This window comes from Marmota marmota, unplaced genomic scaffold (assembly GCF_001458135.2).
Source record: "Marmota marmota marmota unplaced genomic scaffold, marMar, whole genome shotgun sequence".
In the NCBI taxonomy this organism is placed as follows: Eukaryota; Metazoa; Chordata; class Mammalia; order Rodentia; family Sciuridae; genus Marmota; species Marmota marmota.
The window spans coordinates 211,415-227,797 of record NW_025999977.1 but is presented as its reverse complement, the minus strand read 5'-3'; the positions used below and the strand labels follow the sequence as shown (position 1 = coordinate 227,797).

The 16,383-nt window shown below is 48.1% G+C and overlaps 2 protein-coding genes and 1 pseudogene across 3 annotated transcripts; all 3 read right to left on the bottom strand.

Moving 5' to 3' along the window:
• Positions 1-1,497: 1,497 nt before the first annotated feature.
• On the bottom strand, positions 1,498-2,914 carry LOC107136961 (annotated as a pseudogene).
• A 2,438-nt stretch (positions 2,915-5,352) lies between these two features.
• On the bottom strand, positions 5,353-6,899 carry LOC107137168 (probable N-acetyltransferase CML1). Of its 2 annotated transcripts, none has more exons than XM_015479508.2 (2): positions 6,784-6,899; positions 5,353-6,216 (listed from the first exon to the last, which is right to left on the bottom strand). In XM_015479508.2, exon 2 carries the CDS (start codon positions 6,138-6,140, stop codon positions 5,457-5,459), a length of 684 nt encoding a protein of 227 aa, XP_015334994.1. In that variant the 5' UTR covers positions 6,141-6,216; positions 6,784-6,899; the 3' UTR covers positions 5,353-5,456. The 2 variants fall into 2 exon arrangements, with proteins under 2 accessions (XP_015334994.1, XP_015334995.1); XM_015479509.2 differs by lacking the exon at positions 6,784-6,899 and adding an exon at positions 6,556-6,694.
• A 2,582-nt stretch (positions 6,900-9,481) lies between these two features.
• Positions 9,482-14,095, bottom strand: LOC107137081 (probable N-acetyltransferase CML1). The gene is made up of 2 exons (XM_015479454.2): positions 13,247-14,095; positions 9,482-12,842 (listed from the first exon to the last, which is right to left on the bottom strand). The coding sequence occupies exon 2, from the start codon at positions 12,825-12,827 to the stop codon at positions 12,090-12,092; it is 738 nt and encodes a 245-aa protein (XP_015334940.1). The 5' UTR covers positions 12,828-12,842; positions 13,247-14,095; the 3' UTR covers positions 9,482-12,089.
• Between the last annotated feature and the right edge of the window lie 2,288 nt (positions 14,096-16,383).

The window sequence follows — 16,383 nt, the reverse complement described above, 5'->3', positions numbered from 1 at the left end:
CCACTGACCTGCCTCAAATACTCAGGGATGATGCTTTGCATTTGGATTTCTTACTCTTCTCACACACAGGCTCTTTATTCAGCCAAGCCCTGTTGAAAAACAAGACAAAAGTGGGGAGGGTCAGAAGAACAGGTGCATACATTATTGATTTCATCAAAGCACAAATGAGACAGCCTGAAGGAACAGGATGGGCCAGTCAAGGCTATTAGGTTTGGTTATCAAGGCCAAGGGCAGGAGAAAACCATGACAGGAGGTTGAGGCCTTTGGTCCTAGACAACTTGTCTCTTGAGTTTGGACAAAGCCCATGAGCATGGTTAAGGGTTTCTGTGTAGGTGAAGTGAGTGTAGGCCAAGGCTGAATCCCAAAACTGGACAGGCTGTGGCCCAGGTGTCCCCTCAATGCTGAGAAGTAGGAACTAAGATGAGAAAGATCCTCTAACACTGCCTAAGGGGTAGAAGTTTATGGATCAGTATCACATTGACTCTCTGGGTGAGAGTTCTCCCTCTTGGTTAGGGAGACCAGTATGTGGCTCCAGGCCCTCAGGAACATGCCAGAGATACAGCTTAAGCATCTGGGAAAGGGTGACAGTCCTGCAAATATTGGCACTAACCTATGTCCCAACTCTCCCTTCTACAAGAAGATCTATCCTGAGGACCTATGAAAAACTGAATATTTGGGGAAAGAGACTGAGACCAGGCTGGGTGCCAATAAAGGATAATTTTAGAACATTCACCTCTCTATGTCCTCCCCCAGAACCCACAGGAAGGCTCCATACACAACCTGCCTTCAGTGAGCCTGGCCCATGGTAATGGGCCCTGCCAGCACCATACCCAGGGTTTCCCTATGGAACATCCCCCTCCATCCACAGCCACCTCCCCACCCCTCTGCAGGGACAGGGAACTACAGTGAGTGCATTGCTGCCCAATTCTTCCCATAGAGCCACATCATGCCCTTCTGCTCTGGACTCTGCAGCTCCTCTACTTCTGAGCCAGCTCCATTTCTCCCTGGAGTCTGGAATGTGTCCACAAGTGACCCCTGTGAGGACATGGAGAAGTCTTTGTTCCTTTCTCATTTTGCGTTGGCTGCTCTCCAGTGACTTTGAGCCCTGCCTGAGCTGGCCTGCTGGGACAAGATGATGTACATGTTACCGGCGCTGCAGTCAATTCAGGACATCTCCATAGGTATTGTGAGACCCACAGAGCTGCCCAGCAGAGACCAGGAACAAAGACTGGCCCACAGACTTATAAACAATGTGTGTGCGCATTATTGTTTGGCTTTTTATAATACAGAATTACTATGGTGCTAGACACCTGAATCACTGTCACCTAGAAGCACTGAGTGGAATAGAAGCCCCCATATCCACACCTCGCCATCAAACATGTTGGACTCAGATGTTCACCGGCAATGAGTTTTCATCATTTGTGCCACCAAAATGCCAGGGTTTGCTTGTGCTACAGGATTGTCAATCAGATCCTGACTGATACACAAGACAATAGTTCATGGGCCTCCTTCCCGAGCAGATGGGAAGAAGCATGTTAAATGAATTGTAGAAATATCCAGTAGTCTAAATATCTTATCAAACAAGTACTTTCCTGTCTTCTGGAAGCCCATGCACAGGTAGAGGGTCAGAGTAGCCAGCTGTACTATGCTAGTATCAAGGTCAACCTCACTGTAGCCCTGAGCCCTCGCAAACTGGAGGACAATCATGACCAGGGCTTTCCCTAGTCCTTCACCTCAGTGCTCCAAGGCCACAGAGAGGTGAAACAGCTGCAGTTGCTTCCTCCCTGGGGGACGTCCTCCACTGGCAGAGCACCCACTATGCCTGCCACCTGCCCCCAGACTCAGCCACCCAGAAGCAGGAATCACGGGCCCTCAGGTAGGATTTGGTGATGTCAGCAAGGTCTATCTGCAAACACACGTCCACATACTTTCTCTAAGGCTGCCTGGCCAGCATAGGAAAAGCCATAGGAAAGCAAGGAGGGCAACATTGGACACAAGAGCCAGGAGCCAAGACCTTAGGCTAGGCGTAGGGTGGTGGGCACCCCAAATAAGACCAGGATTGTTTTTGGCAACTTCAGTATGTGGCAGGAGGTGGCAGGGATGTGCTCAACCATCCCTTGGGAGAATAAGTCCAGGACTCTTTTGTGGTCAGTCTCCTGGTATTTGTGTATATAATGAGGTGCTATGGGGAGACCTCTGTGTCTGTAGTTTCCACATGTGACAGCTAAACCTTCATGTACACCTTCTCTGCAGCCCTGACTGACTAAACAACAGACAGGCAGTGTGTGTATTCCAAATCGTACAGGGACTGGGAAGAGACAAATTTACCGAGAAACTACAAGGTTTAAGCTTCAAAGTCCATCCCTTCCATCCCACAGTTTCATTCCTAGAAGTCCTATTTGGATTTTATATTCTGCAGGTAGGCCCCAAATTGGCTATGCTCCAGATCTATACAATAAGATTTGCTCTGGGGGGTAAGGCTGCCTTTTGGAGGAAATATGAAATTGGGAGTCAAACAGACCAGGATTCAAGCCTAGTCCCCTCTTTCAGTGTATCTTAATCTCTCTGATCTCTGTCCCTAATTTGTGAAGCTGGGACCAAAGTGGTAGTACCCATTGCTACTGGGTACATTAGCTACTTTATCCCTAAGAAAACACTTTAACATCCTTGCTCTCTCCAAACTTTAGGTCCTCCTTGTGAGTTTTGAGTCATCTAAACTCTTCTCATATTTTAGATGAAACCTAATAAAATGGAATTATTTTAAAATTTATGGACTGATGATGTAGCTCAGGCTGTAAAGCCCTTGCCTACCATGTGCTAGGTCTGAGTTCATCCCCAGCACTGCAAAAATAAAATAAAATATTATAAAAGTTTTTGACATTTCTCAACATTTACAATCTTGCACCACCACCATCTTTATCAAGTCCCCAAACATTCAGCAGCCATCCCTCTCCCCAGTTCTAGTGACACCTCAAGCTGTCTGCATGACATGCTTTGGATTTGCATATTTATCTCAGATCTCATGGCAGAATATCTTGCTTATCTTTTAGAGTGCCATAGTCTGAAGTTCCACTTTGTCTCCCTGTTCCAACCTTGCCCACTCCTTGACCCAGTAATGTTCCCTGGCTGGGAGAGTGGTAACCAGGCCTGGGAGCCTAAGCAAGCACAGGACACTTCTGCCCTCTGCCTCCTGGGAACCTGGTCATCATGTTTAGGCAGAAGGAAACTGTCCAAGATGAATATTCACAAACTAATGTGAGTCTTCCAGACACAATAGGCTTTGTATTCACTGTTGTTTGTACAGCATCCAGGCAGCTTGGCAGCTGGTATAGGGACCCTATTGTGAGAAGGCATAGACCAGAATGAAAGCAGGATGAAAGGCTTCTTCCCTGCTCAGAATTATCTTTCCTACCCAATCAACACTGTCCATCTCTTGAAAACATGATTGCTGAACAAAGGTATGTGTTGGAGAGAGTGGAAGAGAATGTTCCAAGCCAAGGGAACAACATGTTCAAAGACCTCCAAAAGAACGAAGACTTACTTTTGGAACTAACTAGAGCAGCTGACTGTGTGTGAGGAGTGAGTTGAGGCTCTGGGACAGGGGAACGCCAAACTACTGTCTTGACTCTGAGTTTCCTGGCCCCTGAGGGAGCCCTTCAGTAGTGATGGGGTTGGAGCCTTTTGACAATCTTCTCTAGTGCCCAGGACTCCCATTACTTACTATCAGAGTGTTTCCATCCTGGACCCATCCTTCCCCTCTCTTCCCCTCAGAGCTCTGAGCTCCAAAGTGGCCTGATACCGTGCACATCTTGGTGAGTAAAGCCATTTCCCTGTGATTGATTGAAACTTTCAAAGCATTGGGACCATCCTGCCTCTTGCCCACTGGGAACTGCTCCAGGAAGCACTGGCCTTGCTGGGAGAGGGTAGCTGGTGGCAGCAGAGCAGGAGAACTGCATGTTCTCCTCCCCACCTCACAGGGGCTGTCCTGTGGGCCCCACCATTAAATGAAAAGCTGGAAACATAACCACAGATCAGGAGGCAATAAATGCCTGAGGCAAACAGTAGGGACTGTGAATAAGAAGGGAAACCCCTGTGTTCCTTATTGAGGTTTAAGATAATCACAACAGATATAGGCCTGAAGGTGGGGAAAGACAGAGGGCACTGTGGTGGCCATCGAGGTCAGCAATATATAGAATGGTATGGGGGGGTTAGGGTGCAGAGTTGGTGCCTGTGGTCCCAGGCAATTTGTCAGTCATATTTGGAAACATCCCATGATCATGCTAGTGCATTTCAAAGTTGAAATGGCTCTTTAACAAGTCCAGTTGGAAGGATTGAGCAGGGTATAGCCACCTGACCTCTCAGTGGATGCAAGCTATGAGTAGGAGACACTGCCAAGGTGAACCTGACTGAGGGATGCCTGGAATCCCTAGAACAGCAGGAGCTCAGCCTCTAGGTTGAGGGAAACCAGTGAGAGTTCCAGACCCACATGGAAATGAAGTACCTGGGAGAGACAGCCCTGCTAACATCAACCCTGATCCACCACCCAACTCACCCTTGTGTCAGAAGCTTCTAGGATGACATAATCAGGCCTGAGGCATCTATGGAATTCTAAACTCCCTGAGCATTTGAGAGAGAGGCTGGTCCTGACTGATTCCCAAGGATAGCAGATCTGGTGTACTTGCCAGTCCAATGGCACCTCCTGGACAAACAGGAAGGGTCATGCCTGACCTATCTCCTCTCGGTTGTGTAGACCCATGTGACTGGGTTCAGCTAGAGCCTTGAGGGTTGTATAATATCCATGTCTTCCCATGAACACATGCCTCCCTCCATCCTCACCCAACTTCTTACCATGATCCAGGGACCAAGAAGGAGAGAAGGTAGAGCAAGTCACTGTCCCAATTCTTCCCACAGGCTACATCCTGCCCCTATGCTCTGTAGCTCTGCAGTTCCTCTACTACAGAGCCAACTTCTCCCTCTCAGCCTGGATGTTTCCACAGGTGACACTTTCAGGCACTCAGAAAAGCTATTGCTCCTTTCTGTTATTGCCTTTTGTTCTACAATGACTTTGAAACCTGGCTAAGCTGGAAATGGATGAAGCCCAGTGTCCCTGGCATTTCATTCAACCAAGGACATTAGAAAAGGCAACCAGAGATCCAGAACACTGCCCAGCCAAGCTCAGCAGAACCTGCTTGGTTCACAGGAACTAAAGTGAAAGGTGTGCATCATTGTTTTTTCATTGGTTCTATGCAACATTACTATGTGACTGGATAAATGAAGAGGGGACAATCCAAAATGACTACAGCAGAGATGCCAGTGCCCACATCCTACCATCCTAACTGATGAACACAGACATGCAAGAACAATGAGCTTTTATTGTTTATACCACTTAAATATCAGGGGTTGGTTGTTACTAGAGAAGACAGGTCCAGATTCTTACTGATACACAGGGAAATAGATCACAGTCCCTCTTCCTGAGCAGAAGGAAGGTGGTACATTAAATCAACTTTAGGAATATCCAGTATCCTCCAAATCATGCTGTAGTAAATCTGGCTTTTCTTCTGGAAGCCCATAGCCTGGTAGAGTGCCAGGGCACTGTAATGCATTGTGGTAGTCTCAATGAAAACTTCATTGTAGCCCTGAACCCGGGCAAACTGGATGAGAGTCCTGACAAGGGCTTTTGCGATCCCCTTACCGCGGTGCTCCTTGGCCACTGAGAGGTGTAGCAGCTGCAATTGTTTCTTCCCTAAGGGAGGGTCTGCTACTGGGAGAGCACTCACTGTGCCCACCACCTGTCCCTCAAACTCAGCCACCCAGTAGCAGGAGCCACATGAACTCATGTAGTTCTTGGTGATGTCAGCCAGGTCTGTGCGCAAACATAGAGCTTCATGAACCTTCCAGGGAAAAGTAGCAAGCAGCCTCAGGAAAATAAGTAGGGTAAAGCTGGACATTATGGTCAGGAGCCAGGAGCTAGTGACTAGCAGTAAAGTGAGGGGCACTCCAAGTAAGAACAAGAGCGTTCGGGGCAGCATCAACATGTGGCGGAATGTAGCAGGGATGTGCTCAGTCATCCCACTGGAGAATAAGGCCAGAACACTGTCGTTGTCACTCTCCTGGTATTTGCGGATGTGATAAGAAGCCATGGGGGAGACTTCTGTGTCTGCAATCTCGAGGTCCAGGAGAGGCAGCTAGACCTGCCTGCACACCTTCCTGGAAACCCTGGAAAAGAGATAGGAAGCCATGTTTTAGTGTCCCCAGGCCACCAGGCCTCCCAGGGACTATGGAGAAACTGCCAAAGGGTGTGCCTCATAATACCTAATTGGAACTTGTGTTCATCCTCTCTAGCTGTGGGGCATTGGATATGTCGCTAAAGCCTGTGTGTCTTCATCAGCAGAATGGGGAAAATAATACCTGCTTTCTAGAGTTATTCTGAGGATTCAGTACAATATCTTAAATAAAGCTGCCATGTATCCAGTCCCTTCCCCTCCACCCTCATTGCCCCATTATGGGCTCTCTGAACTCTTGGTACATTAGGATGGTTCCCTGTGGCAGTCAAACCTCATTTTCCCAGTCCTTTGGACATTCTCCTGGATCCATATTAGAGGAATCCTGTGTTGCCAAGTACAAGTTTCAGCAAAGCAAAGCATCCTGCCTGATGGTAAAGGTTTAGGCTGCTGAGAAGGCAAAGGACCAAGCACCCAAAACAGCATGACCTTTAGATCCCCACCACAGTCCTTACTGTCAACCTGTTCGGAAAGCCCTGACCTTGCACCTGCATCCTCTCACCTGCTACCACAGAGACACAAGGTTCCAGAGTGGCCTCAGTCCAGACTGCGACTGGCACCCAGGAGAGACTGTCTAGTACCCTCCCTACTTCTGGGAAGAGATCTGGTTGTCCACATCATTGGTTGGCTTCTGGACACTTGTTAATCATAAACCTCAAGGACACAACTAGGTCATGTTGGAGAAGAGTCCAAGTCCACTCACTGTTTTAAACACCAGGTAAAAGATTTACAGGGAAGCAGGATCTGGAACGGAGGAGTGTTCTGCCTCTTGTGGGAGAACTGCCTTCTATTTCCTATTTGCTTAAAGCCATACTATCTCTCATCCAGCCCACTTGACCCTCTCTGAGGCCAGCTCTGATCCACTGCACATACAGACTAGCAACATGAACACTGTGCCTCTCACCCTGGGGTCTCTCACCCTGGGCAAGTGTTCAGGTTCCCTGACTCAGCAACAATGTACTTCACAGCTCTGCTTCTTCCTGCCCAAACTTTCCTGGTCTAGGTAAAATCCATCTTTGGCTGCCCTTTGAGCCCAAGGAATCAACACTTCAATGCAGATGCAGGAACACTGTGAGCCCAGGTCCTGAGGGTTCATGTCACTGAAAACTGCCTATAAACATAGACAGGAAACTGGGTGCCCTGCAGGATACAGTGGTTGAGGATAATCCTCAACACTGTGCATAAGTGAAGTGGCCTGTGAAGAAGAGAAATCCCAATATTCTGTATCTATGCATACTCTGGCCTCCACTCTGCACTATCTCTGGTTGTGCTTATTATGGGATAGGCAGGAGCAAGAGGTGGATGGTGGTGATGAAGGCCATTGGGGAAAGAATTAGGAGGAAACCAGAGAGCATGTTATAAGTTTATCATCTCTGAACACTGAATGGGTTTTCCGTTGATTTCTCTATGGTTCCCTGAAGCAAATATATTTTTCAAGTTAAAGAGTCAAATTGGACCTTGATCTCCATGAAGTTGCACTGACTCCAGGGAAGCCACAGATTACTAACAGACCTGGAGCTGGTTGCCACTGTCATCCGTGTGTAGCATAGTACCACACATTTGGTTGATGAGCATTGACTTCACTTTCTCAGGCTACTTTCTTGTTCTTGACACATACTATCCTCTGTAGAGCTATGACAGCAGCATCATCCGTAAGATGTGTCCTTTGTATCATTGGTATAGAATGTAGAGAGCATTCAATTTTCCATTGGTGGCATTTTTAATTGCCCAGACCAGAGACATTAAACACATTCACATGTTGTGCAACAAGAACAGATTGCAGTGTTTGTCCTTCTTTCCTCCTTTTAGTCCAATCCAGGGCCTCAGTGCTCCTGGGTGGGAGGTTATAGCCAATAACCAAGGGAACCCCCAGAATGAATTATACGGGTGGGAGTTTCCCCACCACCCCCACAACTGGCACAAACAGCATGTATAATCAACCTGGATGACCTAGCTTCCCTGTTTCTGTTTGGAGTTGAAGGAAACATGGAGATGAAGACAGGCACAATTTGGAGGTTGAGGTGGGGCAGCCATGAGCAGTGTGGGCATTCCCAAGTGCAGTAGGGTTTGCAAAGATTCTGCACTTGAGTGGAGGGCAGCCTCAGAGAACAATACAGGGACAGATTCTCCTGGGTCCTCACTTCATGGTTGTTGCTTTTAGGGAACTGTGGGCTATCTCATTTCAAGGCAGAATTTCTTCTCCTGGTTTGGCTGAGCCATATTTGTGGGTTCATTTTCGAGGCTATTTCTTCAAATGTGTCTGTGAGCCAAGAGGTCCAAACTGTCAAACCTGATCATTTGTGAAATATCTTCCAGTTCAAAGACTTCCCAGTTCAAGTTCATACTAAGTTATGGAAGGAGTCCCAGAGCCTCCTGGGAAGCTGGCTGGAATTGGGTATTTGTTGCAGATCATGTCAGCATGAATCAATAAGGGGCTTGTGTGTGGCCTGGATGCAAAAGCTCTTATGAACCACATCTTGCTTGTGGCAGTGAGTAGCTGCCAAAGAATCCTATGTAAGGGAACAGGGAAAATGAATAACCCAGCCCTGGGAGCTACCTAGTATAACCTTTTCACTTCCTGAGGATCTTCTAGAAAGGAACATGCAGACCATTCATACATGATACTCAGCAAGTTGATAGTGGGGGTGTTGTAGTTTGGGCTTGGTATTGAGAAAGAGAAATTTTACCTCTGTAGACTTTGTCTTTAGCTCCAGAGGCCAGGTGGCATGACCCAGGAGTCTCACTGCTCTCAGAGCCAGGGAAACGACCAAGGGAAAAAAATTAAAAGGCTGCATTCTGCATGGCTAGACATTAAAACAGGGGTTTGGGGAGGCTGGAGTGTAATTCAATACTAGAGGTCTAGCTTGGTGTGAATGAGTCTTTGAGTTCAACACCCAGCAGCTAATAATAAAATCACACACACACACACACACACACACACACACACAGATAGAGAGGAAGAGTGGTCCTCTAATCTTTTTGTGAGCATTTTCTTTAGAAATGCTCTCAACCCTGTCCCTAATTGGTAAAGCTTGGGTCAAAGTGGCAGGACCCACTGGTACCACTCACAGCAGCCCCTCTCCCGAAGAAAACCCCTTGACATCTATTCTCTGTAACCTTTTCAATGCTTTTAGAATCATCTAAACTATTTTCTTCTAAATTTTTAGATGAAATCTACATAAAATTAACCTAATTAACATATAAAAGCTGTGCCATTTGGTTCATTCTCAATGTTGTGCTGCCACCATCTTTATCAAGTCCTCGAACATTGCCACCTACCCAAGAGGACGCTTATACTCCAGCAGGCATTTTTTTGCCACTGCTCCTTCTCCCCAATCCTTATAACACCCCAAGCTGTCTGCACAACCTCCTTTTGATTTGCACATTTTATTTCAGATCTCATGGCCAAATTTCTGGCTTATCTTGTAGAGTACAACAGTCTGAGGTTCCTGTTTTCTCCCTGTTTCCTGTGACCCACTCCTTGACTCCATAATGCTCTGGCCTGAGAGAGTGGTGACCAGGCCTGGGAGCCTCAGGAGGCACAGAACACTCCTGCCCTCTCCTCCTGGGAACCCGGCCACCATATGCAGGCAGAAAGAGACTGTCCAGGACGAACACCCAGAAGCTAATGTTAGTATTGTGGACATAATAGAATTTGTATCCACCCTTGTTTGTGCAGGATTCCAGGCAACTTGGCAGCTAATGTGGGGACCTGATTGTGAATAGCCACAGATGAAATTTCATGAGGGCCAGAATGCAAGCAGGATGAAAGGCTTCCTCCCTACTCAAATGTTATTTTCCTGCCCAGTCAATTCTGGGTAGCATGGTTGCTGAATGAACAAAGGTATGTGTTGGGAAGAGGGGAGGAGAGTGTTCCAGGTCAAGGGTACATTCTGTTCACAATCTCCAACAGAATGAGAGCTTCCTTTTGGAGCTCAGTAGAGCAGCTGGCTATGTTTACGGTCTGAGTGGAAGTGCTGGGGCAGGGGAAGACCAAGCTGCAGTCCTGTCTCTGAGATTCCTGGCACCTGATGGAGCCCTCCACCAGTGATGGGGTTGTACTCAGTGCCCAGGACCCACCAGTCCAGTGTGACAGTGTTTCCATCCTGGGCCCGTCCTTCCCCCTCTACCCCTCAGGCTTCTTAGCCCTAACATGTCCTGATACCAAGTACATGTGGGTGAGAAAAACCATTTTCCTGAGAGTTTTCAAAACACTGGGAATACTGTAAACCTCCCTCAGAATCTTACCCTCTGGGCACTGCCCCTTAGACCCTGGTCTCATTGGGGAAGGGAACTGGTAGCAGCAGAGTCTGGAGAACCTGCAGAACTTCCTCCTCTTGACCTCCCAGTGGTGTCCTGAAGACTTATGTACAATTCAGGAGGCCAAAGACACCTGATGTGTGTCACAAGACTGTGGGAATGGGGAGGGTCAGGGGAACAGGTGTGATTTCTTTTTTCTATGATAGCACAGGGAGGCAGGCCTGAGGGAGAGGGATGAGCTGACAGAGGGTTCTATGTTTGATCTTCAAGACCAGGGGCAGGAGAAAAGGATGGGGCAGTGGGAAGTTGAGGCTGTGGTTCTGAACAACTAGTCACTCATGGACCCAGTCCACGAGCATGGTTAAAGTTTTCTGTGTAGGGGAAATGGGTGTATGACAAGGCTGGATGCCAGGATTGGACAAGCTATGGCCCAGGGAGACAGGAGAAATGCCAGAGAAGGGGAATATCTCCCATGCTGATCAAATATCAAAAGGTAACTAAGGTTTTCTGGGATTCACCAGATTTGGAATTGTGCCTCTGAGTTGGACAGATCAAGTAAGAGGCTCCAGGTGGCCATGAACATGCCAGAGTTCCCATCCTAAACAGATGGGAAAGGGCAACAGTCCTGAAAACATCAGCCCTGACCCATGTCCCAACTCTTCCTTGTACAGGAGGATCTATTCTGAGGTACCTTTTAAAATCTGGAGTTTGTGAGCATTTGGGGACAGTGTCTGGGACCAGGCTATGTGCCGATCCAGGTTAATTTTGGGACACTCACCTCACTATGACTCCTTCAGGATACATAGGAAGGCTCCATACATGACCTCCCCTCAGTCAAGGTGGCCCATGGGAATGGGCCCTGCCTGCACCACAGGATTGCACCATACCCATACCCAGGTCTCCTGATGGAAACATCCCCCTCCATCCACAGCTACCTTTCCACGCCTCTGCAGGGACATGGCACCAGAGTGAGTGCATTTCTGCTCAGTTCTTCTCATAGGGCCACATTGTGCCCCTCTGCTCTGTGATTCTGCAGCTCCTCCACTACTGAACCAGTCTAATCTCTCCTGAGTCTGGGATGTTTCCACAAGTGTCACCTGTGGGGACATGTAGAAGTCTTTGTTCTTTTCTCATTTTGGTTTGGTTGCTCTGAAATGACTTTAAACCCTGCCTGAGCTGGCCTGCTGGGACAAGATGACACACATTATAACCAGTACTGCAGTCAATCCTGACCATTTGCATAGATATCCTGAGACCCAGAGAGCTGCCCAGCACAGACCAGAAGAAAACTGGCTCACAGACTCAAGCAACGTGTGTGCACATTATCATCTCGGCTTGTTATTTATACATTACTGTGGTGATAGACAAAAGAATCACTGTACCTAGAAGCACTGAATGGAATAGAAGCCCCCACACCTCACCATCAAACATGTTGGACTCAGATGTGCACTAGCAAGGAGTTTTCATCATTTGTTCTACCAAAATGCCAGGGTTTGCTTGTGCTACAGGATTGTCAATCAGATCCTGACTGATACACAAGACAATAGCTCATGGGCCTCCTTCCTGAGCAGATGGGAGGAAGTATGTTAAACGAATGGTAGAAAGGTACACTAGTCTAAAGACCTTGTTATAAAAGTACTCTCCTGTCTTCTGGAAGCCCATGCGCAGGTAGAGGGTCAAAGCAGCCTGCTGTACTATGCTAGTATCAAGGACAACCTCATTGTAGCCCTGAGCCCTTGCAAACTGGAGGACAGTCATGACCAGGGCTTTCCCTAGTCCTTCACCTCGGTGCTCCAAGGCCACAGAGAGGTGAAACAGCTGCAGTTGCTTCCTCCCTGGGGGGGCATCCTTCACTGGCAAAGCACCCACTATGCCTGCCACCTGGCCCCCAGACTCAGCCACCCAGAAGCAGGAGCCATGGGCCCTCAGGTAGGATTTGGTGATGTCTGCAAGATCTGTCTGGAAACACACGACCACGTACTTCCTCCAAGGCTGTCTGGCCAACAGCCATAGGAAAACAAGGAAGGTGACATTGGATACAAGAGCCAGGAGCCAAGAGCCAGAGGCCAGGAGTAGGGTGATGGGCACCCCAAGTAAGAGCAAGAATGTTTGTGGCAACTTCAGCATGTGGCGAAAGGTGGCAGGGACATGCTCGATCATCCCTTGGGAGAACAACTCCAGGACCCTTTTGTGGTCAGTCTCCTGGTATTTGCGGATGTGATGAGGTGCCATGGGGAGACTTCCGTGTCTGCAGTTTCCACAAGTGACAGCTAAACCTTCACGCATGCCTTCCCTGCATCCCTGGAGGAGAGAGAAGAAGCCATGTGAGTGTCCCAGACCTCCCCAGAACTTAGGAGACATCTCAACTGTGTGTCTTTACTGTGGCCCAAAAAGAAGCAGGCCACCACCAGTGGAAGGAGGTGTAGGATCAGAAACACCTGCTGGATGTTGGAACCTTGGTTCCTTCCATTTCTAGCTATGTGTCCTTGGGCATGTCACTTAACCTCTGAGCCTCTGTTGTCTTCCTCTGCAGAACAGGGTAAAATAACAACAGCCTTCCACAGTTGTTTTGAAATTTAATAGAATGATTTATATAAAACACTGATATATACAGTCCCCACCCCTCTGTGTGAGTCAGCTTTTCATTTTGTGATCAAAATACCTGAGAACAACAACTAGATGAGGAAAGATTTATTTTGGCTCACGGTTTTAAGGTTCAGTCCTTTGTCAGCTGGCTCCAGGGCAGAAACATCACAGTAGAAGTTTGTGGCAGAGGAAAGCTGAATTCAAAGCAGTCGGGAAACTGATAGAGGGCCAGAAAGAGAGACAGTGAGATGGAGAGAGAAGAGGGGCCTGGGAGAATAATACCCCTTCCCACCACGCCCCCAGTGACCTACTTCCTCCATCCGGGATCCACCTCCCAGTAGTCTATTCAGCTATCAAAGGATTAGTCCATTAAAGGAAGATTTTTGAGCGTGTGTGTCGGGGTGTGGGAATAGTAAGGTTTGAATCTGGAATGTTCCCCAACAGCTCATGTGTTGATAGCATAGTCAATGTAGCAAAGTTCGGAGTGGGACTTTTAGGCTCATGAAGGCTCTGGCCTCATCAGTGGATTAAACCATTAATAGCTGAATGAACTACTGGGAGGTGGGAACTAGTAATAGGAAGTAGGTCACTGGGGGCGTGCCCTAGAGGGGTTTGTCTTTCCTCCACCCTTTCCTCTCTCTCCTTTGCTTCCTGGCTGCTGGAGTTTAGCAGCTTACCTCTGCCATGACTCATCTCCATCCGGTTTCTACTTTAGAACAAGATGACCATTGATTGGATCCTCTGAAAACATGAGCCAAAATTAATCTTTCCTTCCCTAAGTTGTTCTTGTCAGGTATTTTAACTGCAGCAACAAAAATCTGACTTCACAGCCTCCAACCTCATTAGTATATTATGGGCTCTCTAAATTTATTGGCACATGTAGATAACACCCTATGACAGTCAGTACTCATGTCCCCAGGCCTTTGAGCCCCCACCAAGGTGCATATATTGCAAAAATCTTGTTTCCAATTAGAAGTCTCACCAAAGCCTCCTTTCCCCAGTGCTAAGGATTGGTCTGCTGGGAAGGCAAAGGGCCAAGCACATAGGACAGTGCAGCCTTCAGATCCCTAAAATATTGTGGGACTCCATTCAACACTGAGTCCTACAGCTATGTACCCCTCCACTCACTGGCTTCCCCAAAGCTGAGAGTGACCAGGGCAGCCTCAGCCCTCAGCCTCCAGCTGGCATTCAGGAGAGAATGTCCAGGGTCTGTCCACCTGTGGGTAGCCAATATGGGTGGCCACCACATTGGCAGATTCATGAATGTTTCATAATCAGAAATCCCAAGGGCACGTTGCTGGGCTATGACCATGCAGGGAGCCCAAGTCCATGCACCTTCATGAAGACTTGGAAATGAAACTGTGAGATGGGGGTCAGCAGGATCTGGACCAGCCCCTGGCTCCAACCCTAGGAAGCTTGGCACTTCAGGTCACAACATCTCTCACAAAGCCCACCCAGGGCTCTCTGGGGTCCACCCCAGTGCTCTCCCACACCTAGGAGTCTGAGTACTGTGCCACTAACCTCAGGCTCTCCTCACAGGCAACAGATGAGGGTCCCTGGCTCAGCAACAAGGTGCTTTCCAGCTGGGCTTCTCTCTGCCCAGCTTTACCGGTCTGGGTAAGATTCTGGGTAAGACTCTAGGCAGTCCCCACACTCACCTCCTCTGCAGCCTCTCTTCTCCTTCATTCACACACTGAGCAATGCTCTTGACACTGCTGTGGGGCTGCAGGGGTCCTTTTCAGCCACCAGCAATGCTGCCAGCTGACGGGCACCCAACAGTAGACAGCTGCCGTGTGCAAAAGAGGAGGCCTGGGGACTGCAACACCACAGGGCACAATTTCTGTGTCGAAAGTGTGGGACTGACTGAGGTCTGGAGTTCTCTGAGGAGGCCTGGTGTAGGTATATTGAATGTGATGCTGCAGGCAGGACATGGATGCCTCACGGTACCATATGGGGATGGGATGGAGTAGGATGTAGGGGACCAGGAAGCTATGGCCTCAGGGAGGAGGCCACCAAACTGCCTCAAAGCCTTGGGGAAGCTTATGAAATCTAAGTTGTAGTGAAAGAAATTCATTTGCTGGGAAGCTACAAAACCTAAGCTTCCATATCCCTCCCTCCCTTACAGGGCCCCTTCCAAGATTTCATATTTGGATTTGCAACATTGTATTCTGCAGGTAGTCCCCAAATTGGTTATGCTCAGGCTCCCCACTACCAGGTTTGCCCTGAGGGCAGGCCTACCTTTTGGAGGAAATATGAATTTAGGAGTCAAACAGACTTGGGTTCAAATCCTAGTTCTACCTCCAATATATGTCTTCTCCTCTCTGTACCCTGTCCATGACTAGGGAAGCTGGGGTCAAAGTGGCAGTGCCCACTGGTTGTATGCATAATGGTTACCTCTTTGAAAACTTCAACATCATTTCTCTCTCCAATCTTTAGGTCCTCCTTATGGATTTAGAGACATTTAAACACTTCTCTTTGCTTCAAATTTTTTAGATGATAACAATATAACATGAAATTAGCTGACTTAAAGTGTAAAACCTGTGGCAATGGTATATTAACCATGTTATGCCACCACCACCCACATCAAATCCCAAAACATCCTCTTCAGCTGAATAGGGGCCTTGGATTATAGTGGCCAATCGTCGCCATTAATCCTACTCTCTGAGATTCTAGCAACACCCTATATTGTGTGCCTAAGCAACTTTGGATTTGCAGTTTCTACCAAAACTCATGGCAAAATTCCTTGTGATCTTGTAGAGTTCTGCAGTCTGAGAGTCTACTTTATCTCCCTTCTCCTCTTAGCTCATCCCTCGACCCAGGAATGCCCTCCCCATTGCACAAACACAGGTATTGGTTACATAATAGTCTGTGTCCACCCTTGTTTTCAACAGGCATTCAGTGAAAACATTGGCAGTTTTGGGAACCCCACCATGAGGAGCAACAGACTAAATACCAGGGAGAACACAAGGCAAGCAAGTCGAGGGCTTCCTCCCTGGTCAGAAGTGAATTTTCCAACAGAGTCATCCCTCACCTGAAAGCAGTGGTGCCCGGTGAACCAAGGTATGGTGAGAAAGACAGCGAATATTCCAGGCCAAGGGAATATGGTACCCAAAGGCCTCCAACAGAATGGGAGCTTCCTTACTGAGTGATCTAGAGCAGTTGACTAGGTTTGTGGAGTGAGGACAGAAGTTAGAGCACATGGCCAAGCTGAAGTCCTTTCTCTGTGTTTCCAGAGGCAGAGGATCTGGTTCCTGCA

Coding starts and splice junctions, on each gene's coding strand:
- LOC107137168 (XM_015479508.2), bottom strand. CDS start 6,140: ATGGCTTCTTATCACATCCGCAAATACCAGGAGAGTGACAACGACAGT.
- LOC107137081 (XM_015479454.2), bottom strand. CDS start 12,827: ATGCGTGAAGGTTTAGCTGTCACTTGTGGAAACTGCAGACACGGAAGT.